The 23,689-nt window shown below is 46.6% G+C and overlaps 7 protein-coding genes across 11 annotated transcripts; 4 read left to right on the top strand and 3 right to left on the bottom strand.

Moving 5' to 3' along the window:
- Window positions 1-117: 117 nt before the first annotated feature.
- LOC120895884 (putative ribosome-binding factor A, mitochondrial) lies at window positions 118-1,663 on the top strand. Of its 3 annotated transcripts, none has more exons than XM_040299592.1 (3): window positions 118-199; window positions 623-711; window positions 770-1,663. In XM_040299592.1, the coding sequence occupies exons 2-3, from the start codon at window positions 709-711 to the stop codon at window positions 1,556-1,558; spliced, it is 792 nt and encodes a 263-aa protein (XP_040155526.1). In that variant the 5' UTR covers window positions 118-199; window positions 623-708; the 3' UTR covers window positions 1,559-1,663. The 3 variants fall into 3 exon arrangements, with proteins under 3 accessions (XP_040155526.1, XP_040155527.1, XP_040155528.1); XM_040299593.1 differs by having other exon boundaries at window positions 150-266; XM_040299594.1 differs by lacking the exon at window positions 118-199 and adding an exon at window positions 267-371.
- A 912-nt stretch (window positions 1,664-2,575) lies between these two features.
- On the bottom strand, window positions 2,576-3,949 carry LOC120895886 (60S acidic ribosomal protein P2). Of its 2 annotated transcripts, XR_005738385.1 has the most exons (5): window positions 3,815-3,949; window positions 3,453-3,739; window positions 3,303-3,367; window positions 2,826-2,876; window positions 2,576-2,687 (listed from the first exon to the last, which is right to left on the bottom strand). XR_005738385.1 is itself a non-coding variant. In XM_040299595.1 (4 exons), exons 2-3 carry the CDS (start codon window positions 3,727-3,729, stop codon window positions 3,306-3,308), a joined length of 339 nt encoding a protein of 112 aa, XP_040155529.1. In that variant the 5' UTR covers window positions 3,730-3,739; window positions 3,815-3,949; the 3' UTR covers window positions 2,897-3,088; window positions 3,303-3,305. The 2 variants fall into 2 exon arrangements, 1 of the variants encoding a protein (XP_040155529.1); XM_040299595.1 differs by lacking the exons at window positions 2,576-2,687; window positions 2,826-2,876 and adding an exon at window positions 2,897-3,088.
- A 267-nt stretch (window positions 3,950-4,216) lies between these two features.
- On the top strand, window positions 4,217-6,356 carry LOC120897876 (N-chimaerin). Its single transcript, XM_040303016.1, has 4 exons — window positions 4,217-4,349; window positions 4,421-5,113; window positions 5,179-5,568; window positions 5,638-6,356. The coding sequence occupies exons 1-4, from the start codon at window positions 4,217-4,219 to the stop codon at window positions 5,901-5,903; spliced, it is 1,482 nt and encodes a 493-aa protein (XP_040158950.1). The 3' UTR covers window positions 5,904-6,356.
- Window positions 6,357-11,125: 4,769 nt separating this feature from the next.
- On the bottom strand, window positions 11,126-12,934 carry LOC120897881 (uncharacterized protein K02A2.6-like). The gene has a single exon (XM_040303030.1). The coding sequence runs from the start codon at window positions 12,932-12,934 to the stop codon at window positions 11,126-11,128; it is 1,809 nt and encodes a 602-aa protein (XP_040158964.1).
- Window positions 12,935-14,323: 1,389 nt separating this feature from the next.
- LOC120897682 (neurogenic locus notch homolog protein 1-like) lies at window positions 14,324-19,047 on the top strand. Of its 2 annotated transcripts, none has more exons than XM_040302712.1 (8): window positions 14,324-14,553; window positions 14,845-15,181; window positions 15,934-16,160; window positions 16,251-16,332; window positions 17,524-17,615; window positions 17,699-18,220; window positions 18,302-18,392; window positions 18,478-19,047. In XM_040302712.1, exons 1-8 carry the CDS (start codon window positions 14,551-14,553, stop codon window positions 18,615-18,617), a joined length of 1,494 nt encoding a protein of 497 aa, XP_040158646.1. In that variant the 5' UTR covers window positions 14,324-14,550; the 3' UTR covers window positions 18,618-19,047. The 2 variants fall into 2 exon arrangements, with proteins under 2 accessions (XP_040158646.1, XP_040158647.1); XM_040302713.1 differs by having other exon boundaries at window positions 14,845-14,932.
- A 622-nt stretch (window positions 19,048-19,669) lies between these two features.
- On the top strand, window positions 19,670-20,786 carry LOC120897685 (delta-like protein A). Its single transcript, XM_040302716.1, has 4 exons — window positions 19,670-19,805; window positions 20,150-20,201; window positions 20,289-20,512; window positions 20,622-20,786. The coding sequence occupies exons 1-4, from the start codon at window positions 19,803-19,805 to the stop codon at window positions 20,697-20,699; spliced, it is 357 nt and encodes a 118-aa protein (XP_040158650.1). The 5' UTR covers window positions 19,670-19,802; the 3' UTR covers window positions 20,700-20,786.
- On the bottom strand, window positions 20,775-23,627 carry LOC120897684 (ras-related protein Rab-35). The gene is made up of 4 exons (XM_040302715.1): window positions 23,161-23,627; window positions 22,205-22,379; window positions 21,964-22,088; window positions 20,775-21,891 (listed from the first exon to the last, which is right to left on the bottom strand). The coding sequence occupies exons 1-4, from the start codon at window positions 23,210-23,212 to the stop codon at window positions 21,635-21,637; spliced, it is 609 nt and encodes a 202-aa protein (XP_040158649.1). The 5' UTR covers window positions 23,213-23,627; the 3' UTR covers window positions 20,775-21,634.
- Window positions 23,628-23,689: the final 62 nt, after the last annotated feature.

A 23,689-nucleotide genomic window follows, 5' to 3' on the forward strand; every position in this document is an offset into this window, starting at 1 on the left:
TATTTTCTTATGTACTTTGATCAAATGTTTTTTATCAATGATGCAATAGTTCGTTTTTTTATTAATTAAAAAAAGCGGAACAATCATGCAACTGTTCTGCCCATCAATAGCGCTGTTTGTCATTGTTTTGAAATGTTGACAACGTGATTCGAAATTTATTTTTGTTGGCAAGCAAACCAAATTGGCACTCGGGCGTGATGTGAGAATCGTTCTTAATATACTCCATTATATCATAACAATTTGCGATCCTTTATTGGTTGGAAATGGTGAAAACAAAATTATTAAAGTGTAACAAATCAAGTTCTGCATGCATTGTTTGCTTTAAGCTCCAAGGAAGACCCAGTTGTTGATTCTCCAGATTGTTGTGCTGCGTTTGTAGATAGTTTCTACTATTTTTATTTTTTTGGTTTGATAGCATAGAGGATATTATATTTTGTTCGTTCCAAAGTTTCTAAAAAATTGAGCAAAGAGCAATAAGAATATCGTAGTTTCCGGTAGATCCATACAGACATATGCACGAGGTTGAAATAGTAGTAGAATATGAACCATCCAAAACACAACTGTGTTGGCTCGCGAATGCATTTTCATTTAGCACACATCTAAAATCTGTTTCTTTTTGCAGGCATTACAAATGATGTGTGATAGTAGTAGTTGATGTGAAGCTATTGGCGGTCGTAGCGCATATCGCGTCGCAATTTCGAGTTCATTATGGCAAGTATTTTTATCAAACCCTGCTGAGCAATGAAAAATAGCTGATTCTCTATTCTAGCTTAAGATTGCGTCGTCCCGTTTGTTCTCATCGAGCGCTCAGCTTTGCGCCTCCTCGACAAAGGCTGCCAAAGTTCTGAACAAGCTTATGAATGGCAGCAAAACAAAGAAAAAGCGTTACTACGATGAAACCAACGACCAGGGACCGAAGTTGCTGCCGACCAAATCGCTGGCCAGCACCAAACGGCAGGGAAAGGAATCGAACCGTCGCGTGGCGGTGCTGAACAAGCTGTTCATGAAAAATATCACCGACCTGATGGCAACGGGCTCCTTCGCCAGCGATCTGTACGGCTACGGTATACAGATTTCGCGTGTCCGCGTGGCGCCCGATTTCCGCGAAGCCAGCATCTACTGGTTTTCGACCAATCTCAACAGGGATGTAAAAATTGACGGCATCCTTAAGCCGCTCTGTTCGCGCATTCGTCATGAATTGTCGCAGCTTCGGCTGATGGGAGAAGTTCCGCAGCTTACGTTCGTACAGGATAAGCGATACTACGTGGAAGGTTTGTTGAACAGTTTGCTGAAGGAGGCAGATTACGGCGAGGAGGACGTAGATGGTGAGCAGGACGTTTTGCTGCCGAAGCCGGAAGATCAACGTTTGTGTGAGCCCGAGATGAGACACGATATACTTGGGCTTGACCATGCTCAAATCATGTCGCGTGTTCGCCAGTCCGTTGACAAAACGAACAAAGCGTGGAAAGCGCACCAGGAAGCGCAGAAGAAGCGGGACGAAGCCGCTGCTGCCGTACAGCAGAGGGCGAATTCCGAGCAACTTGGAAAGACCGAATGATTTCTTTCACTAAATTAGATCCACCGGCAACTGGTTGGATGTAGTAATTACGGAAACTAGCCGCCAAATGTTGTAGTAATAAAGGTTTATTATGGATAATTTGAATCAATTTTGTTCTGTTGTTATTTGAAGATCAACAATCCCATCGTGTAAGCATGCTGATATCTGAAAAGAAAACAAAATCCAACAGATCCACCTGTAACGAAAACAGGAGATTGAATTAGACAGACATACTAACTGATACATACGAAAATGCACGCGTATTTACAGAGTATCAGTGGAAATGTTTCAAAATCATAGAATGTTGTCATTCGAAAGATGGTAATTAAGTTCATTCATCATGAAAAGAAAAACCATGTTCAAGTGTTTACTTACCTATATAAAAACAATATCAATTCTACGAAGAAGTAAGAATCATAGTAAGAATCTGAAATTAAAGGATAAAGGTAAGCAAAATTAGCTTATGACCTGTTATAGCTAATAAACGTATAGAATCATATGAGATTCAGGAAAAAAGCTTTTAAATCACTGTTACTCATCCGAAAGATGGTGTAAATAATAAAAATTCATCATTTGAGGCTAGTAATAGTCATCGAAAAATGATAACACGACGCAATGCCAAACATACCTGAAACGAAACACAGAAAAAGGTAACGTTAATTTCATGTAAAATGCTCGAATTGTTCAGCTTATATGGTTTAATGAAGTCAGTGAGAGCAATCGAAATCATGGATATCATTCCCGAAAGATGGTTAGATGTAGCGAAATCATCATTAGCAGAGAGCAATTGAAAAAATACGAATGTGAAGCAAAACCTTACCTTTTAAGGAGAAAGTCCATGATGTCGATGTCGTTGTCACGCAAGTAGGTGAAGTATTCTCGCCAACGGTAAACGAATTTAAAAAGAAGCAAGATTAAAGGATTTTTCATGTGCAACAATTAATTCCAAGAAAAGGAACGCTGAAAACTTTTACGGATACGTGGAAATTTAAGATTAAAAAAATGGAAAAAAACTAGTAGTTTTCGAAATGAAAATTTATTCCTATGTCACACGTTTTGTACACAATACCCAATCCACACCATTACACGCACTGTAACAATGATGCGAACCCATTGGATTTGTTGATAGCTGCAAAGAAAAGAATAACGGCTTAATTAGACATAGCGAAGCTTCAAATGTTTTGGCGATTCACAAATGAAGAGAAGGAACATTAGCGCCAAGGGTTGGATGAATTTATGGTGGTTTAAGAATTGCTATGTCTCTTACCTATATCAGAACGATATAGCACAGCAGCAGTGAATGTGACGCAGTAATAAACTGTAAAGTAAAAGAAATGCTTGGTTTTAGAACGGTGTATTACAGTTGTACACACGTGTTTCACGACAGGCGGAACTGTATTGATCAGGAGAAATGTGTTAAATCACTGTTCATCATTCGAAAGATGGTGATATATCGTTGTATTCATCATTGGAAACACGCGGTGAAGCTATACAATTGTACTGAGGGAACACAAGGAGTACGATACCAACCTGGAACGAAACAATAATTAAATATGAGTTAGTAAAACACGTCTCTTATAGCAGGGATTAAAAGTATTCCGATCAACTGGTTTAACCGGTAGTCAGTAAGAGCAATTGGAATCATTGTTATCATTCCCGAAAGATGGTTGAATACATGCGAGTTCATCATATGAAAACATCTACCAATTGAAGGGGGAATTATTTTGTACCCAAAATTGCTTACCTTTTACTCGAAAAGACCGAAGCCCATGTCGTCGTCTTCGGATTCCGACTCTTCCTTCTTCTCCTCTGCAATTGGATTGAGAAAATTATTTCGTTAACTTTCCGCACAACGAGGCACCGATGTGTACACACAGCACACCGCGCTACTTACCCTTCTTCTCGGCAGCCGGAGCAGCACCACCGCCGCCACCGGCAGCAGCAGGGGCAGCAGCGGCAGCGCCGCCACCAGCCGGCATCGAGGACAGCTTCTCGCGTCCGGAAGCGATCAGTTCCTCGATCGATTTGCCCTTCAGCTCGTTCACCACCTTGGTGACGCGGGTCGAATCGGCCTCAATACCGACCGAGCTGAGGATCTTCTCGATGTCCGAGTTGGATGGTGCGGCGTTGCCACCCAGGACAGCCAGCAGGTATGCAGCTACGTAACGCATTTTTGCAAAACTAAAACACACCGAAACGATTGGTCGCTTGTTAGTTGGCGCTCCGGACGGCGTTTTGGCGGATTCTCGTACTTACTTTTAAGTCAGATCGACACGAAACGTGAGCAGCAAATGAAATACACGTCTATTCGACTCAAGCAGTTTACAAAAAGAGGAAGCGTGAGGCTTGTCGGAAGTGCGAATTGACAGCCGATGTCAGAGCCACTCGAGTGCCATCTAGCGGAAACAGAGCAAACTATGTCGCGAGGAGACAATTTTATTTATCAAATATTTGAGAAAGCGTTCAAGGCATACAAGAACTAAAACGATATATTATTTTCTTGTTATTGCATTTATTTTGGTAATTCCTTTTTATTTTTCTTAAATTCCGAAATAAATAAAAATTATGTCTTGGAAAAGATACAGGGCATTCAATTTCCAACACGTCAACTAGTCCTTAAAAACGGAAAAGCGGCCCGCTGTCATTTCTAAATATAGAATGCTTTGTGTTTATGTTGTTATTTACAAATTAGACGAATGGGCACGGCCTAGAGGACAACATTCCGGGTCACAGTCGTCGACGATGTCTAAAGATGCACTTTTAGCCGTCCCAAATGTGTGGAAGCCCGAGCGTAAGTTGCCGATTGACTCCAAATGCACCAGTCGAAGCCATAATGAACAGCCGTGCAACTTTTTCTTGCAGTGTATAAAATACAGCTTGACGCTCCCACCCCAAAACCAGTGCTATGCGAGCGGGACGACATCATGGGACCCACCCGGTACGGCAAAGAGTATCACGGGACAATGGACCACAAGGAGTGTGAGCAGATGCTGAAGGACAAGCCGGACGGTAGCTACCTGGTGCGACGCAGTCCCGGTGCCGACAACTACTACACACTCAGTTTGCGCTTTGGCCAGGCGACCAAGCATTTTAAGATATTTTATTGCCCGGAAAAGGGCCACTATCTGCGGGAGAACTTTAAAAAGTTCGAAACCGTCGAAGAGATGGTTGCCGACGGATTGGTGGACTTTTACATGCGCCTGCATGCTGCCCCGATCCTGAAGGAAATGATGAGTCAGACCAAGAAATGCTACGAACAGAGCCCGTATATGACGCTGCATCGACGCAAGCTGCGCTCGCTGTGCAAACCGACCAAACTGCCGATGGTGCAGGACAGTCTAGAGTCGGCCGACACGGAAATAGCGGACGATCGGGATGGTGGTGCGAAGGGCGCAGACCAGGAGCAGTTTGAAAAGTCGGACACACACGACAACGCTTATCCGGAGTACGAAAAACAGCATGCGTTTAAAACTCACACATTCAAGGGCTTAAATTGGTGCGAGTTTTGTGCTAACTTTTTGTGGGGCTTCACCTCACAGGGTGTGAAATGTGATGGTAAGATAGATTTAACCCCTCCATACGACAGTAGCAAAAGTATATTTACTTTCCTTTTTTGTTAGACTGCGGTTTTATGGCGCACTTCAAATGTTCGGAACTGGTACCGGCCAAATGCGTACCGGATCTGAAACGTTTGCGGGGAATATTTGGGGTCGATTTGACCACGCTGGTGACGGCACACAAGTGTCGCATTCCATTCATTGTGAAAAAGTGCGTGGAGGAGGTGGAAAACCACGGCATGTTGCAGGAGGGTATCTACCGGATATCGGGATTTGCGGACGAAATCGAAGCGCTCAAGATGGCACTGGATAAGGATGGCGAGAAGGCGGACGTATCCGCCCAGATGTACAGCAACATCAATGTGATTGCCGGCGTACTGAAGCTGTACCTACGGCTGCTTCCCGTTCCTTTGATAACGTTTCAATCATTCCCCTTGTTTATGGAATCGATGCGTAAGTAGCTGTATTCAGGGGAAAAAGGGGTATTTCACATTTGGCTTACATTATTTTGTGTCGCTCCAGGAGAGAAATCAATCGGCGAACAAGTGATAGCTTTGCGGAACGCTGTGAAAGCCTTGCCACCCGCCCACCTGCACTGTTTGAAGTACATTCTCGAGCACCTTAATCGCATTGCTTCGCATCACACGATCAACAAGATGAACGAACACAACCTTGCCACCGTGTTTGCCCCGACGCTCATTGCCACGCCCCAGCATATGACCGACCTGTCGCAGGAGATCAGCATGCTGGCAGCTCTAATCAGCCACTGTCATGCAATCTTTTTGTAATGTAAAGTTGAATCAGGTGCGCGAGAGTCAAAAAATCTGTTTAAAGTAATAACCGCAGCAGCATCTTAGGGTATAAAGATACGCCGAAATTGTACGTTTTTTTCGGTATTCTTCGGCATCCTAAAGATGACTGAACAGCATTAGCTTCCTTAATATTCTGCTGTTTTCAAACTTTGCTCATCCGCATCAACAGCTAGCTACCACCAGTAAGGCTCGGTTTATGTTGTATTAAATTGTGTTTCCTTACGTAGGTTTACTATCATTGCTAGAACAAAAACGAACAATCTCGTGTGTAATCATGCTTCTACTGCCCTGACTCTATGCTAATATGCCTTTTTATAACCTTGTTTTCTGTTCAACAGACAAATAATTATCATACGGTATTAACAGTTTAATTTTACTGGATGTAATAAACAATATTTATGTCATTAAAAATCTTATGTTTTTATACATTTGTTTCACCAAAAATGGTTTTGTATGTTAAACAAACAGTTAAACAAATAGACATAAAACTCTTGATGTTTTGGCCACCAGTGACTTGGATGCGTGTATAGAAGATGAGCCGTTTGTAATTCTAGAGAGAGATGTTGTAAATATTGAGTAATCGAAGCAGGTTATGTAATGGGTAGCCTAAAAAGTATCTCCGAAATTGATAAAGATGATTTCAAAAAAAAAAAAAAATCAATAAAATAAGGGAAAACAATCTGACATTGAGTTAGACGCCCCTGCCAGAAAGAACGCCACCGTTGCTTTAAGTGGTGTAATTCCAGTGCTCGTGTAAACTTACTCACAATGACCATCATTCGACGTAGACCTTCAATGTTCCCACAACCGTACACCCACTGCGAAATGCGGTTATTGCTCGATTTTAGATTATTCAGCGATATCGTACATCTTACTTAATTCAGGCAGTGCAAAAAAAAAAAACCCGCCTTACTCACAAACGCACACCACTACTTTGTATTCCGGTGTTGTGTTGAAAAAATATGCTTCCTTGATGTAGACTGGGCAGCTAATGTAGAAGACTAAACTACAGGCGGTTCCCGAGATACACGGTACCTCTTATACGCGGATTCGGAGATACGCGGTTTTCAAAATTTGACAGTTCTTTGAGCAAATTGCACTGATTTGACACATCCATTGTGAAATACCAAATAATTTCCGTATTGATCGAATGTAAAATACCATTTAGAAAGGTTTAAAACTGTTCAATTCATTAGAAACACATCAAAAAATTAATTTGGTGGCTAAAACCACCCCCTACTTGCAAAATTGCACGAAAATTAGTGATATTTTGGCTGGAAATCACGAGAATCGACTTACGTGGAAATTCGAGATACGCGGTATTTTTCGGCCGTTTTCGGTCCCCAATAACCGTGTATCTCGGGGACCGCCTGTAATTCAGACACAAATCATGGTAAGACACACCTCATCACAGCAGGATCCGTAAATGATTGCATGAATAATAACACCCTCATATTTTAATTGTGTCCTCAAACTCGCGTTCTTCCACACTATTCTAGGAACGGTATTGTGGAGGTCCCCAGCGCCTCGAAACAAATTTCGACAATTTAACATCTTAAATTGTGCGCTTTGAATGTCATATCAATAGGGTCGCCATTACCATTTTGTTTAGAGCGCTTTTATTTGCCACTCCATTTATTCTCCATCTTCTCCTCCCAACATCCGAACGCCAGCTGATGATGACTTCGCCATGAACCGGGGGCGTGATGTTGGAAAAGATCCAAGCAACCGCCTCCTTTTTTGTTTCCAACCGTGATACACATTCCATTCCATCGTGCGTATGTATTAGTGATGGGAAAAATGAAGTTTTCGTCGGAATCAGTTTCCGGTATCGGATCCGGAATCGGAATCTGTTAAAGAATCGCCATCGGCTGTGGAATCGGCTTCGGATTCGGAATTGGCTCCGGAATCATAATCGGTTACGCAATCATAATCAGTTCCGCAATCAGAATCGGTTCCGGAATATAAATAGGCTCCGGAATCGGAATTGGCTCTGAAATCAGAATCGGCTTCGACATCGGAGTCGGTTTCGGCATCTCCATAAGAAACGTTTGGATCCATAGCCACAAATAATCTAAATTTACTTGTAAACGATCCATTATCATGGATATTCCTGGAATGATTTCGCTTCTGATATTTCTTCAGGCTTTTGTGTTGTAACGGGGTTTGTGATATTTAATGTTGGTGTTACTATCTACATTAACTGCACACGTATTAAAACTTTATAAATTAACATAAATGTATTATTAAAAATCTGACTGCTTGCACCGAGGACGTTCTTGTAAGTGCCGCGTTACAACCAACGTGTTCGGCACCATCGCTCCCGTTCATTGGCCTGGCGAGCGATCATTGCCCTATCCTGCCGAACCGCTCTCACTAACACATCAACACGCTGGCAGGACTGTCAGCGGTGAGTGACTGCAATAACGGCGATCGCAAGTTCGGCAGGTCGGGTCACAACATCTCCCCCTTTTTAGTATAGCCGATATCCGTCGAGCCTACGCGGAGGTCTTCTAAGCCTAGAAGATCGGCGTGGCGGTTGTATCGGCTGTCTGATGCTGGTCTCGGATGCAGATGGTAGAGGCTGTACAATCTGCTGCGTTGGGGACCTATCGGAAGAAAAACGTTGTGATGTGCTGGACGGATCGTTGTTCCGTTCCACGGGTATCGGTGCCTTTGGTGTCGGTGCCCACGGTGTTGGTGCCACTTCCGCAAGAATATCAAGCGGCAGCTGATGCTTAGTTGAGTCGCCGGCAAGATGTCCTCGGCCACTCGATGTACGTGCGCGCATTTGATTGGCATGTCGACGATGAGGGCGATGTCCATCGGTGATAATCTCGTACATTACGCTTCCGATCCGTTTCGATACCATTCCGGGAATCCACTGCCAAGCATTGCGCGAATAATGTTTCATATAGACAGCATCTCCAGGTTGAAACTGTCTAGCTGCTGGCGGTTGCTGATCATCTCGTTGGTCGACTTCGGAATGTGTTGTTGTAGTTGGGCGTATCAGATCTAAGGGAATTCTAATGTTTCGATTAAATAAAACTTGAGCTGGCGTGCGTTGGTTAAGTGCAGGATGCGGAGTTGAGCGATATGTTTGCAGGAAGGTGTCGAGTGCCGTTTCAGTGGATATATCATCTGATTGGATTTTCTTCAGGGCTCGTTTCATAGTATCCACAAAGCGCTCTGCTTGCCCATTAGACTGTGGGTGAAACGGCGGTGTTTTAATATGCTCAATGCCACTTTGCTTGCAGTAATCTTTAAACGCGTCGCTTGTAAATTGGGCTCCGTTATCGCTGACTAGTTTTTCAGGCATGCCAAAACGTGCAAAGATGCTTCGCAGCATCGAAATGGTAGCTGTAGTGGTTGTGGTGATTGTTTTCATCACTTCAGGCCACTTTGAGAATGCGTCAACCACGATCAAGAAATAAGCTCCATCAACTGGTCCTGCATAGTCTATATGCACTCTTTCCCACGGTTTGGTGGTCTTTGGCCAAAACTTTGGTTCTAGTAAAGGTGGTGATTTTGCGACTGCCATGCATGCTGTACAGCTGGAAACGCAGTCGGCTATATCCTCATCAATAGATGGCCAGTATAAATAGCTGCGAGCGACGGACTTCATGCGTTGAATCCCTGGATGCCCTCTATGAAGTTGATTCAAGCACCGCATGCGTAGTTTTCTGGGGATTACTACTCTCTCTCTAAAAAGAACACAATCACCTACGGTCGACAGGTCATCCTTTCTATTATAGAAGCGTGCTAACTCCATTCCATATGACGAGTCAGACGGCCAGCCTTCTTGGATGTATTTGTGAACCTTCCATAGTAGGGAATCTGTCCGTGTCCCTTCCTCTATGTCTCTGAAATTGAGAGGGAATGTATTAATCATGTTGAGAACTACGGACCTTACATCCTCTTCTAGCTGGAGGCTGGCGATGACGTATTCTGTCTCCGGTTTAGCGTGATTTCTTATGAGCCTTGAGAGAATGTCAGCATTTCCAAAGTTTTCGGTGGGGACGTACTCTATCGAAAAGTCGTATAACTGCAGTGTTAGCGCAAAGCGTTGCAGTCTATTCGCTGTGAATACTGGGATGCCTTTCTTTGAGCCGAAGATGCGTAATAAGGGACGGTGGTCGGTTTGGAGCCTGAAAGAACGACCATAAAGCATCTTGTGAAATTTAGTTACGGCAAATACAATGGCCAACCCTTCGCGATCTATTTGACTATATTTTTCCTCCGTTGTTGTCAAAGCACGTGACGCATGCTGAACGACCTTTATTGAGCCATCGCCAAACTTGTGAGAAATGGTGGCTCCTAGTCCCACTGATGATGCATCCGCTGCCACAATAATCTCTGCGGTGGGGTCGTAGTGGGTGAGGAGGAGATCGGATGATAGGATTTCTTTAAAATATTTAAATGCCTTTTCACATTGCATATTCCAAGCGAATTTTGTGTCACTTTTCAGCAAGTTATCAAGCGGATACCTCAATTCGCGCATTTTTGGCACAAACTTTCCATAAAAATTTACTGCTCCGAGGAAAGAGCGCACGCCTTTGATATCAGTAGGTGCGGGAAGATTTTTTATTGCCTCGATTTTCGCAGGATTCGGTCGGATACCATGACGGTCGATTACGTGTCCAAGGTAATCGATTTGCCTCATCTTCAACGAGCATTTGTCTGCTCGGACGGAAAAACCAAATTGTTCGAGGCGTTGAAAAAGTTTCGTTAGATTTTCGTCATGCTCTTCCTCTGTTTTCCCCCCGACAACCACGTCATCCATATAGCCAGAAGTTCCCTGCAATCCTGCCAGCATTCTATCTATAATCTGCTGGAACGCGGCTGGAGCTACTTTTATGCCTGGAGGAAGGCGGTTATAATGGTATAAACCTCTATGGGTGTTAATGGTAAGCAATGGACGATATTGTTCGTGAATCTCGACCTGGAGGAACGCGTCTGACAGGTCTACTTTGCTGAACCAACTACTGTGCGCAAGCTTCGAAAAAATATCTTCGGGCAATGGCAATGGATATTCGAGTGGCTGAAGCGCATCGTTTAAGCCAGTCGAGTAGTCGCCACAGATGCGGATGTTGCCATTTGCCTTTCGTACGACTACGATCGGGGCTGCCCATTCGGAAAAGTCTACGCGCGTGATGATATTCAATTGTTCCAACCTATCCAGCTCTTTGTTGACCGTCTCAATCATGGCATAAGCGACAGGCCTTTTTGGACAAAAACACGGGTCGAGCGTCTTCTTTCAACTGCAAGTGGATGCGGCTTTTAGTGCATAGCCCCGTACCGCTAAAAACTGTCGGAAATTTAGCTTGGAGACCCTTGATGTAGCCGCTTGACGATACCATTTTGCAGTAGCTATCCATTGGTAGCGAACTGAGACCAAATTGATCGATGAGATCAGCACCCAACAATAAAATGTTTGCTCGCGTCACCCGAATGATAGCTTCCCTCGTTTTACCTGCCATTTCAATGCTGGTTTCGAATTCACCGTCGAGTTGAAGCTCCTCACCCGATGCTGTCCTAGCGTTGACCTCTGCCGGAACTAACGATGGTTTGCCCAGTTGTTGCCACAACGAGCGACTGATGACTGTTATGTCCGACCCAGTGTCCAGCTGCAAGCTCACGTGTTGACCACATATGGTCAGGTTGACGTATTTTCGTCTGTCGTTAACCCTGCAAATATTCACAGTTACAACACGTGATGTTACCTGCCGGTGCTTTCGAAAGTTGCGCTGTCGTCTTATCGGTCCTGATGTGCGGCAAAACCCTTCCCGATGACCGATTTTTCCACAATTGGAGCACTTATGCGATTTGAACTTGCAGTCTCTGGACCAATGAAGCTCACCGCATAACCAGCAGGGTTTCGATGGTTTCGCCGATGCTCCGGAATCACTCGATTTCTGCTTCCGGAAATTAGCTGGTTGCGTGCCCGATCGATGGTACCGCTGGTTCGACTGCATACCTGCACCGTGCACTGCAAGGACTCGTTCACGCGACTCCGTTCCAATCATCGCGCTGTCAACCTTCAGGCTCTTTATCCGCTGGCACTCTGCTGCAAGATCCTCCAAAGTAACGTCACTTCGTTCCTCGATGCGTGCGAGAAGTCGTGTGCGGATGTCTGAATCAGCCTCATCCTTTAGTCCACACACGAGCGTCAAACACTTAAACTGATTCTCACTCATGGACGAAAACTGGTAGTCGACGCACGATCGGTTCACGCGGCAGATGAATGTGAGTATGTCTTCGGATTGCGCTTTTGTCAGCTTCATGCATTTGTATCGTTTGCTGACAAGCGACTCAGCCCTTCCGAAAAGCGAACTCAATATGCTGACTGTGTCTTGAAAACTCACATCGCGCGGAACTCGTGGAAGGATAAAGCTGGTATACCGTGAATGCTCTGTCGTGCCCAGCTTACGCACGAGTAAACGAACTTTCGCCGCGTCGTCGAGTCGGGAGGCGTCCTGCTTAAACAGGTCGTCGTAACGTGAAAACCAGGCGGAAAACGTAACGTCCGACTCGGCCTCGTACCGAAACTCGGAAATGCTGCTCGCCAAAGCATCCATGGTAAGCTCGGGCTGCTGCTGCGGGACGAAAGACTGCTGCTGCGGGACGAAAGACTGCTGCTGCGAATGCTGCTGGGGCTGCGACGTTTGCGGGAGCGGGTGCAATTGCATTAATTGCGACATCATTTGCTGCTGTTGGGCCATCTGCTTCTGCATTAATTGCAGCATTTGGTAGATCATCGCGCTGTCTGGGGACGATCCTGCTTCCTGAGATGACGCTCCTTCTGGGTGCAGCGATGGCGTCGGCGATATGCTGAGCGATGGCGCCGCTGGTCCTCGGTGCGGTTGTAGATGCAAGCGTTGTGCATTGACGTCGTGCGCTGATGCGAAGGGTTGCGCTGGTGTAAAAGCGCTGGGGCGGATCAACGGTGATCGACGCGATTCGCCTTCGCTAGCTCCGTCTGATGCACCGTTTTCGTTGGTGCTCATCCTGCGCTTCTTGGACGGTGGACGGGGAATTTTCACACGCACATACACTTACACTTTCACAGATTAAAAATTGTCGTTTTATAAAAAAAAAAAAAATTGTCCGAATTTACTCGTCGCCACTTTTGTGTTGTAACGGGGTTTGTGATATTTAATGTTGGTGTTACTATCTACATTAACTGCACACGTATTAAAACTTTATAAATTAACATAAATGTATTATTAAAAATCTGACTGCTTGCACCGAGGACGTTCTTGTAAGTGCCGCGTTACAACCAACGTGTTCGGCACCATCGCTCCCGTTCATTGGCCTGGCGAGCGATCATTGCCCTATCCTGCCGAACCGCTCTCACTAACACATCAACACGCTGGCAGGACTGTCAGCGGTGAGTGACTGCAATAACGGCGATCGCAAGTTCGGCAGGTCGGGTCACAACACAGGCACAGATTGATTCTCTTCCGGAGCTATTTCCAATTCTGGAGTCAATTCTGATTCCATTACCAGTGCAAATTGCGATTCCCAATTACGTAGCCGATTTGGATTCCGGACTCTATTCCGCATTCAACATAGGAATTGGCTCCTGAGTCTACTCCGGAATTAGTACCGGAATCGGAATTGATTCCAGCATCGGAATCGGCTCCGGAATTGACTCCGAACACGGAATCGGAACCGCGTAGGTCCAATCCCGAGCTCCCACCACTAGTATGTATTATTTGCACTACAGCGTTAGCTTTTGTTGTTTATTTGATATTCTTCCCTTGCCTCCACCATGTTGGATACAACTTCCTAATGGAACCTCTCTGCCACTCCCGCCAAGTTCCGGAAGTGTCTCTACCAGGGGTTGTTCCTAAAGCGCTGATCTTGGTCTTTCCGCAAAAGGAACAGATCGATCCGCGAGTAGCCGACGAGTCGTCGTAATGCAGCTTAACCTCGACCAAGGTTGACACGGAACACGTTTGGCAAAATCGGCGAACCTACGTTAGAACGCAAAGGCGCACACGCGGACCGAGCCAACGTCTCCCGGGTGTCTTCAAGCGAAGCGCCATCACCGGTTTGGTCCCATAACTGCGGGGGTTGAACATGAAACTCCCCGTCCTACCTGCACAAGCACACATGGTTTGGATTCTGTGGGGAGGGGGTGTGTAGTCCGTTCAACCTACCGGTGAGGTGGTAGTTGTATTGGTGTCGTTTAATTGTTTTTGGCTTTGGGTGTTTGGATTTGCAAGCGGTTTACGCCCGAGTGGGGGCCGAGGAGACGGATGCTGGGGACGGATCCTCCAAGATCGCTGCGACGGGCGCGAAACAAGCGATGACCATTTACCGTTGTTGTTGTTGTTGTAATGCAGCGGGGGGCGGGGTGGGCGAGTTTTTATATATACCTCCAGCGTCGGTGGTACTCGATCAGTTGGATGACAATCGGATTATCGAACCGATCGGCTCCGAACAACGGGCTAGAGTCCGCGTCCGCGAAAGTGTGTTGTGCACCGAAAACCTTGACGTGGTGTTACGAATTGTGCAATTGTGTGTGCAAACACCTAGGAAAGGGGCAGCTCGGGGTTGGAAAAACAATCGCAGTTGTTGTCGGTTATTGTGTAATTTGTGAAGAACGTTGACAAACATGGTACGTTACTGAGCGGGTGCGATAGTTAATTAAAAATGGAGCATGTTCACGTAGCACTTCAGTAATTGGGTGCACTAAGCCCCCGTGTTTTCGAGAATAAACAATCCAATCCCACGCTTATGTGAGCGCTTGCTGTGTCCTTTGGCTCGAAATTTTGAAGCAATCCGAACAGTGAAATTAAAACATTTAGTGAACATTAGGTGCACACGTTTTGCGATATGTGAACTAAACAGCAACAGAATAAACACCACCATTTTAATGTGTTTGCGGTCTTTTCCGGTTTGATTGCAGCATCCGGTACAGCCGTTGGCGAGTCCTGCCCGGGTCCGGTGGCTGCTGGCGCTGCTGGTGTTCGGAAACGTTTGGCTCGCCGCCGTAGGTACGCAACGGACCGTTTATCGGGCGGGCGACGAAATCGTCACGATAACGCGCACGAAAGTCGATCCGTCTACGGCCACCTCTCCCGTCTACTCCTACTACACGTACACGGCTCCGAACCCTCAGCCCGAGGTCGTGTACTACACGAACGCGCAGGGTATCACGACCAGACAGTATCAGTCCACCTCCGGGACGGTGGTGTCAGCCGGAAATCGCCGCATTGCCTACGATGACGGAACTGCGACGGAAGGCATTGGAATAGTTTTATTTTCCCTCCCCACTCACTTTCTCACTTAATTTACATGCCCTAATCTTCACACCCTGTGCAAAATATGCTTGCTTTTCAAATGCACTCTCAGAGCGGATTGGATTAAAACTAATAGGACACAGCAGTTCGACACAATTCGAATCTAGGACGCGCCTCCCACAAACTGTCCCCGCCGCAAGTGTTACCTTTCTAGCGCAACCGTTACGCAACTGACACTATTGGTGCGCTCCTGCTCTGATCACACATCGCACCTATTGTCTCACTGACACAGCGAATCGTAGTACACCATGACAAAGTGACGCACACCAAACTCCCCATGCATGTCAGTCAAATTCAAATTCAACGGAAAGCTCAATAATAGGGCTCAACAGCTTTTAGCTCGATGTGGCCATATTTGTGTCTTTGATTTAAACCAATTTCTACATCACTTTCTAATCATCAATAACTCCTGAAACAAACGATATACTACAGATGAGATAAACTAATCTGATTCACACTAATTTTGATCACTAAAATTAATACTCTTGCCATCTCCTTTTGGAAGTTCAGTTTCTGTAAAAGTAGTTGTCGTAGTTGTAGTGTGTAGCAGTAGTGGTAGTAGTACGCAGTAGCAGTAGTTGCAGTAGTAATAGTACTCGAGCATATACCCATATTTCCATATTAACCTCGATTGCATAACCACGCTGACAGCCCACCCGTCTTTCTCTACTTCCACCGCACGTGTCTCCTTATAGGGCAAGGATGTTCGCGCAATCCGTGCGGGGTAGGCGCCACGTGCCAGGAAACGGCCGGCGGCCGTCCGGTCTGTTCCTGCCCTGCCGGCTACAGCGGCAATCCGCTCGTCCAGTGTCGGCGGGCCGAGTGCCTCGACCATTCGGAATGCCGTGGCGATCAGGCCTGCCGTAACGGGAACTGCGTCAATCCGTGTGCGGGCGTGTGCGGCGTCAATGCCAACTGTGAGGTAAGCCAATCGGTGCCAATCGTTTGCACCGCAAATGGAGCAATGCACTCAGCTCACCGCGTTCTGCTCGATGATCTCTTTTTGCTGTAGGTGCGCAATCACGTGCCCGTGTGCAGCTGTCCCCGGGGCCGTACAGGAGATCCGTTCAGTAGCTGCCGTTTGCAGGACCCGGGTAAGTAAGCGATCCCGATGCACAAACAAACCCACACTCCAAATAGTGCTCCCCCTTCCATTGCCCGGAAGAGATGGTACCGATCCGATCGCAGACTAACTAGGGCCTGCGTGATGATCTACATTAGCGCGGCACGATCGTGTAGTAGCAAGGGGGGGGTTAGTGTTTTGTTCTCAGCCACTGCCACACCTACGCACTGCGGGGCGCGTGCGTCCATCCGGGTGGTTTCGCTGCCCCGGCGTGTGGCGTGTAGTACGCCATCTGTAGAACTGGCTTACCTTGACTTTGAACCGACGTACCCAATGTTGGTGTGATTTCGATTATCGCGCGTACGCTGAAATGAATTCCACAGTACACAAACAAACAAACAGTTTTGCAGCTGGAGGCGGCAACGGCAACACTTACTCAACACATCTTAGTGTAGGCTGCAACACGATGAAGCTATCCAGCTCACCGAGCAACGCGGTGATTGTGGCGGTTCCGGTCTCCGGCGTCTTGATCGTCTTGATGGAAATGAGGGGAACCGTGCTTGACCAGAGAAACCGTAGCGGCACAGCCAACTCGATGTGTGATCCTCCTTTTTTAAAGTTCAAACATACAAAGATTTGGTGTTTGTTTAGGGTTTTATTAGCTTCGCCTGTGTAGGTAGAAAGCAACTTCGTTCGGATGTTCGGAATCACGCTTCTTTGCGCTTATTATTGCCACTTTATAACAAAAAATGGCATCTCATTCACGTGGGCGATACTCCCGGAACAATCAAACGATCGAAATGTACGCAAGCCATCACAACGCAACACAATGGCATATTGTATAGAAAAATCTGAATAATTTGCTGGTCGCCAAAATCCTACGCATCTAAACGGTGAGGCCGATGTTTGATGTAAGAAACCGTTTGAATACACGGGTGGAGGAAGCACTTTTTTTTCTTAACAACCAATCGACATACTGGTCCGAAGGTTGTCGCGCCCAAATATGGACCTCGTGGGGATATGGTAGCAGTACCTGTGTATGTGAATATGCGTGCTTGTAAATTATGTCTGTAATTATTGCTTTTCAACGAGTTGCGAGCAATTATGCCTTGTATGGGATGGTAGTAAAATTTGACTCGATGTAATTTTGCCTGCTGCCCGGCTTGACTGTGCACGGAGAGAAGAACGAAGTAGGATTTTTAATTCTTTCTCTATTTTGTAGAGGAGCTGTGCCGTCCGAGCCCTTGCGGATCCAACACTCAATGTAACGTAGTCAATGGTGTACCGACGTGTTCCTGTTTGCCGGGCTATATTGTATGTACATCCTTCTGACTTTTATTTGCCCCGGCTAAATGCTTTAATTCCCCACGATCATCCTCTCCACCCCTGCTCAATAGGGTTCTCCACTGTCTGGCTGCCGGCACGAGTGCGAATCGGACGGGGAGTGTAGCTCCAACCAGTACTGCAGCCAGTTCAAGTGCGCCAATGGGTGCAACCAGTGCGGCAAGGGTGCGACCTGTGCCCGGGTAACGAACCATCGGGCCGTTTGCGAATGCCCGAAGGGGTACATTGGCAGCCCGTTCACCGAGTGCCGGCCGGAGTGTTTCGGCGATCGCGACTGTCCCGCCGGTCGGCCGGCCTGCATCTACGGCATCTGCAAAAACCCGTGCGAAGGGGCGTGCGGTGTCAATGCGGACTGCAATCTGCGCGGCCTGACGCCGGTGTGCAGCTGCCCGCGCGACATGACCGGCGATCCGTTCATCAGCTGTCGGCCGTTTACGAAGGAAGACCTGTGCAGCCCGAACCCGTGCGGCACGAATGCGGTCTGTACGCCCGGGTATGACCGCAGCAACCAGGAACGGCCCGTGTGCACCTGCCCGCCTGGCTACACTGGCAATGCACTGAGCAGCTGTGTGAGAGTAAGTTACCAGTAATTATAAAGATTTGTGGTCGACGAGAAGGTGACGAGTTTTTTTCCACCCCCCACTTTTTGCGTACAGGGCGAATGCCAAAGTGATGCAGAATGTGCTGATCATAAGGCTTGCATCGCGTACCAGTGTGTCGATCCTTGCAGTGGACAGTGCGGAGTTGGTACGTTTACCCGCTTGCGGAATGGATGTGTGTTTGCCACACGGTTCTAAACCGTTGTTTTTTTTTTTGGTCCCCATTTTTCCAGGTGCTCAGTGCCAAGCGAAGCGCCATCTTGCCGTCTGTACCTGTCCGGCGGGCACACAGGGCGATGCGCTGGTATCGTGCCGTACGGCCCGCAACTACCCAGTGGCTCGATATAACAAGAAACGAAATGCAGTTCCCTAACCCCACTGTCGTCCTCCTTCCTTTTGCATTGCACGGCAATTGAGTGTTTGTGTTTGTCGCTGCCACCCGGGCATGGGTCCGGAACACCTCAAGCTAGTCGCTATAGCGAACGAATCGACAGAGACGTTCGAATGCTTCATCTTTAACTTATTGAACCATCATATCTCACCAGCTCCCCTCCTTCACCCTTCGTAGCCGATAACTTTTTGTGAATAGTTTTAACTGCCACCGACACGAGCGACCGAATGCTCCCCCTTAAAATGTGGGGCAACAACACGATGAGCGAACGATAATGGGTAACATAAACGTGCGATTATTCTTTACATTTCGACTACTACTACCAGAAAATCGACTATGGTTATGACTATGGTGGTTTTATAAAAAAAAGAAAAATAAATAATACACTGAAATCATTCAAAATATGACAAAATTAAAATGAAATAAAACATAATTTTCCACGAAAAAAAAAAGAATGTCCCTAGCTTCAATACTCAATTTACAAATGTGTATTATTTCCGATCTAGCAATGGCTGTAGTTGCAAGGAACCAGAAACACAATGCTTTCCCATGATGCACACATCCGATACTGAGCGGAGGGTAAATTCCCAATTATTCATCCCACCGATATGCGTGCCTTGACGTTTGCGCTGCCTTTTGATCTTTATCGCGTTGTTAGCAGTAATGCGGTTCGCTCTGCGCAAAGGCGACGCTTGCGCATCAGCCCACGTGCTCCGTGAAATACCCGTGAACATTGTGCGCAAATCGTACATCGCAGGAGGGCAGGCAGTGTGGCATGTTCAAAATTTTAACAGCAATGTACTTTAAACCACATTTCTATGACCAGCACACCACAGGTCAACGAATCCTACCGCCGGTGGGCACAGGTGTCCGAGCGTTTGAAGGTTCGTGTGGTGGTTTCGTGCCTCCCGTAGTTTGCATCAATTAGTCAATCTGTTTCATTTTACGCACGCTCCACAAAACAATTGCCATTGATGCAGGCACATAGTTCCGTGAGAAAACGATTCACCTGGGATGCATGATGCTGGGCTAGATTTGATATAGCTGTTGCATCCAGTGCCTCGTAACCAGTACACTGGCGTAGCTCGCACAATCCACAGCGCGGTTAGGAAGGATCCGAAATAATAAGTTTGAAAAATCGGTTGTGCTAAGTGAAATATCATAGCCATGGTACGTTATATGTTTCGGTACAAAACGCATAGAAAAGTTTACAATTACGCTACGCCCAATAATAATCTAGTTTTGGGAGAAAAATCAGCTGGTGGTGATATGAGTTAAGCAGTATGCAGTGAATAAGACATAAAACTTTAAACAATCTCGTAAAAAAAATCGTAAAAGGTTCTAATGATTCTGATTGTCTGCTACTGATGAAAGATAAAACAGTTTACGTTTCAATTGTTTGTGACGAATCGGTTCAACCCGTTCCCGACTCAAAGCAATCCAAATCAATATGTATAAACATTCATGTTTGTTTGTTTTGTTTCCTTTTTTTCCCCTATCGTTTCTGATCGCAGTTTAAATTGGCAGTGTTTGGTATCGTTCTGGCGATTATTAGTCACAGCGATGGTGAGTAACACACCACATGGTGAGAAGAAGAAATTTAACCCATTCTCATATTGCCAACCGTCCTTCGTTTCTCCCCAATGCTCACAGCTCAATGTCCCGATAATCCGTGCGGAATAGAGGCCTCGTGCCGGTTAAACTCTGCCGGGATTCCGGTATGCTCCTGCCCGTTCGGATACTTGGGCGATCCGTTCAAAGAATGCGTACGGCCAGAGTGCGTGAGCGACGGTGACTGTACCGAGTTCCAGGGCTGCCGCAAAGGAAAATGTGTCGATCCGTGTATTTACAGCTGCGGTACCAATGCGGCATGCTCGGTAAGAATGAATGTTCTCCAGGCGGATTAACCGCGTCATTAATGTACGTATAGAATGGCAGCACCGTTGATTTCGCTTGTTTGTTTGTTTTGCCCATTTTGCCCGTTAGACCAAACATCACGTTCCGGTTTGCTACTGTCCCGAAGGTTCCACCGGCAGTCCATTCGAGCGATGTGATCCGTTGTAGAAGGCGCGCAGTTTCGGTTCGTGTTTGTTAAAGTTATGTTTGTAAATGAATACCATTAAATGAAAATCGATACAGTTTTGTTTACCATTTCGTTTAGTTTCCACTTTTTTTATACAATGTTTTTCGATAAGCTTTGATTTTTCGTGTCTATCCGTTGTGACCGGTTCGGCGCTGGTTTTTGTGTATGTGTTAAATATACGATTTAAACCAAGAAAATCATAATGAAGCATTTTACAATTATCATAATAATAATTATTATTATTACTGTTACACGCTTACGCTTACGAGGGGGAGGGTTTGCTGGAAAGAACGGTGAGAAGTGTTGTTGCTTCATGGGTTTCGGAATTCACGACAGCATGTTTGTTGGTTTTGTTGGGTAGGATTCGTGGAGCTTGGGAGACAGAGATGTTCGGTGAGTGACAAACAAATCGGCATCGGCAAACAAAAAGAACCCACACATAACCGGCGTCAGGATTGTGGCCGCATTGTGGAATAGTGGTCGGCGCTTTGGGTCGTCCTAGATTAGAGCTTCTTCTTCGAAGGCCAATGCATTCATCAAGCGCGCATCTACCGTACAGCTTGTCCAGTCTCTTCGTTCAATACTATCGAGGCCAATATCATACGCAATCGTGCCACCGATCAGCGGTGGCCTTTCACCTTATTTGCGCACCGTAATAGTGTGTGCGATAAAATTTCGGAATTTGCTGTGCTATTTGTTCTCTACTCCTATGTACGCACTTGTACGATGCATGTTGCCGTCCGCCGTTCGCCCGACCAGTTGCAGTTATGTTTGAGGCAGTAGATGCAGTAAATATGTTACAGAAACACAAAACACCCATCCGTGGCTACAGCTAACACTCACGGAAGCATACCCCCACGGCACGGAACGTGCCAACATAAAGGCTACCCACTCACCCCTGCACCCTCCACGACCATTAGCAACACTTGTTCTTCTTTTTGTGCGTACCCTTTTTGAGCTGTACCGTATCGTTGTTCGTTTCCGACTGTTGCTGCTTTTGCGTCTGCTTCTTGTGCCTCAGGACCTGCTCGGTGATGGCGAGGAACATCTCCTCCACGTTTAGATTATCTTTGGCGGATGTTTCAAACAGCTTGATCTCCATCTGGTTGGCGAAACGCTCCGCATCCTCCGTGGTAACTACCTTGCGCGTTGGATCGTCATTTTTGTTGCCAACTGAAATGCAAAAAATCGAGTACAGTGCGTGCGAAGCGGCGTTCTTGATTTGGGTTTGACCCGTTTTCTTACCTAGTACTTTGTTTACTATATCGCAGTTCGATTCGATCTCCTGCAGCCAGCGCTTCACGTTACCGAACGATTCGCCATTGGTCACGTCATACACCACGATGACGCCGTGTGTTCCGCGATAGTAGCTGCAAACCATGCGTATGATAAGGGACAAGACAGGGGGAGGAAAAAAAAGTTCTCATCATTCAACGCTCCATTTAGCACGTTCTTTGCGTCAGTGATCGTGCACTGGTGATCTTACGTGTTGGTGATCGTCCTAAACCGTTCCTGCCCGGCCGTGTCCCAGATTTGCAGCTTCACCCGCTCACCATTGATCACCACTGTGCGTATCTTGAAGTCCACGCCGATGGTCGTAATGTAGCTTCCGGAGAATGTGTTGTCCGAGAAACGAATCAGCAGCGAGGACTTGCCGACGCCTGGAGCAATCAAAAAGGGCCATTGTTTGCGAAATTAATTATAAGTAGGCCGGTCCGGGTTAGTATCAATGGGATGAGCGAAATGGGATGCTGGGAAAGAATGTAAGGCAAACCGGGGCCTGTGTTCCCATGTACGGTCTCAACTCGACAAACTGTGCTGTGCTTATCCTAATGGGGCACTTTTTCACAACTTTTTATCAGTTCTGGGTAGCTTATCAATCGAGATGATGACCGAACGGCCAGCGTTAGATTTAGATTTAGCCACCGAGAGTGGACTAGCAAATGAGAAAAACAAATTTGCAGAAGCATAAAAGCAGTAGCGGCAGCATAAAAATAAATATTTCTCCCAACCACTGCTGATAAGGGAGCATTGATATAGCGGCCCCGTTTTACGATCGTACGCACAATACAATTGGCGACTCGGTTAGTCACCGCCCTGGACAGAAAGGCGGGCCACTTGGAACTTGGGGGGTTCGAAATGTGTCTTCCTCGATCTAGAAGACACACAGCAGCGCAACCGCGAATAATGAAGCTAAACCCTTGGCTCACGCACGTCCGGACGGTTGCTTTCTTTGTTTACGATGGTTGAAGAAGACAATGAACACTCGCCACTCGTTCGCAAGAAGACGCACAGTCCGCCCGAGGGGGTGTTTAGCGGCAACACATCATCTGACAACATTCGCCCATCGATGCCTAGGCGCCCTTCCTCCTGCCCAGCACTCCCGCTTGCCGCAGACTCCTCACTACCCGAAACTGCGACCCCACCAAGCCCCTCACTTACCGCTGTCGCCAATAATAAGCAATTTAAACAAATGATCATACTCCCGGGCCATTATCGGATCACTTGCTTCGTTGGGATTTGGCTACACACACGCACACACACACACACACACACACACACTTGGGGCCAGACACTTCGCCTCCCTGAAATGCTGGGACACACTCGCTGCGCTCGTCGTTCCCTTCCCTTTCCTGTTGTGGCTCGCACAGCGCTAATCGGTGTTTTCTATCGATCAGCAACAACCCAACGCAGCGGAAAACATAGCATCCGGAAGGCGAGATACGCGGTCGGATAGCGGGTAGCACAGGCTGCACCGGACTGCGGCGAAAACGAAAGGAAACACAAGAAAAACGGATTTTACGAGCAGGAAACACAAAACACGACAAGACAGAAATCACATCATAAGATTTTGTCACAATTATGATTCCTTTCCAACACACACGCACACACGCAACGACCGAAACAGAGCGTTTTTTTGTTGCGTTGTGTCAACTTTGGCTCTGACAGCCGAGGTCGTTAGAGTAGTTGG

Source organism: Anopheles arabiensis, chromosome 2, assembly GCF_016920715.1.
Source record: "Anopheles arabiensis isolate DONGOLA chromosome 2, AaraD3, whole genome shotgun sequence".
In the NCBI taxonomy this organism is placed as follows: Eukaryota; Metazoa; Arthropoda; class Insecta; order Diptera; family Culicidae; genus Anopheles; species Anopheles arabiensis.

What these genes read in the sequence shown, in the direction of transcription:
- LOC120895886 (XM_040299595.1), bottom strand. Translation starts at nt 3,729, where the DNA reads ATGCGTTACGTAGCTGCATACCTGCTGGCTGTCCTGGGTGGCAACGCC. An exon ending in TCCGGCTGCCGAGAAGAAGG is followed by an intron (nt 3,368 to 3,452) that starts GTAAGTAGCGCG and finishes ATCCAATTGCAG; the next exon opens with AGGAGAAGAAGGAAGAGTCG.
- LOC120897881 (XM_040303030.1), bottom strand. Translation starts at nt 12,934, where the DNA reads ATGAGCACCAACGAAAACGGTGCATCAGACGGAGCTAGCGAAGGCGAA.
- LOC120897684 (XM_040302715.1), bottom strand. Translation starts at nt 23,212, where the DNA reads ATGGCCCGGGAGTATGATCATTTGTTTAAATTGCTTATTATTGGCGAC. An exon ending in GCTTATTATTGGCGACAGCG is followed by an intron (nt 22,380 to 23,160) that starts GTAAGTGAGGGG and finishes TGATTGCTCCAG; the next exon opens with GCGTCGGCAAGTCCTCGCTG. An exon ending in TTTAGGACGATCACCAACAC is followed by an intron (nt 22,089 to 22,204) that starts GTAAGATCACCA and finishes CATGGTTTGCAG; the next exon opens with CTACTATCGCGGAACACACG.
- LOC120897682 (XM_040302712.1), top strand. An exon ending in CTGCCGTTTGCAGGACCCGG is followed by an intron (nt 16,333 to 17,523) that starts GTAAGTAAGCGA and finishes TCTATTTTGTAG; the next exon opens with AGGAGCTGTGCCGTCCGAGC. An exon ending in CACTGAGCAGCTGTGTGAGA is followed by an intron (nt 18,221 to 18,301) that starts GTAAGTTACCAG and finishes TTTTGCGTACAG; the next exon opens with GGCGAATGCCAAAGTGATGC.
- LOC120897685 (XM_040302716.1), top strand. An exon ending in GATTATTAGTCACAGCGATG is followed by an intron (nt 20,202 to 20,288) that starts GTGAGTAACACA and finishes CAATGCTCACAG; the next exon opens with CTCAATGTCCCGATAATCCG. An exon ending in GTACCAATGCGGCATGCTCG is followed by an intron (nt 20,513 to 20,621) that starts GTAAGAATGAAT and finishes TTTGCCCGTTAG; the next exon opens with ACCAAACATCACGTTCCGGT.
- LOC120897876 (XM_040303016.1), top strand. Translation starts at nt 4,217, where the DNA reads ATGCTTTGTGTTTATGTTGTTATTTACAAATTAGACGAATGGGCACGG. An exon ending in ACAGGGTGTGAAATGTGATG is followed by an intron (nt 5,114 to 5,178) that starts GTAAGATAGATT and finishes CTTTTTTGTTAG; the next exon opens with ACTGCGGTTTTATGGCGCAC. An exon ending in CTTGTTTATGGAATCGATGC is followed by an intron (nt 5,569 to 5,637) that starts GTAAGTAGCTGT and finishes GTGTCGCTCCAG; the next exon opens with GAGAGAAATCAATCGGCGAA.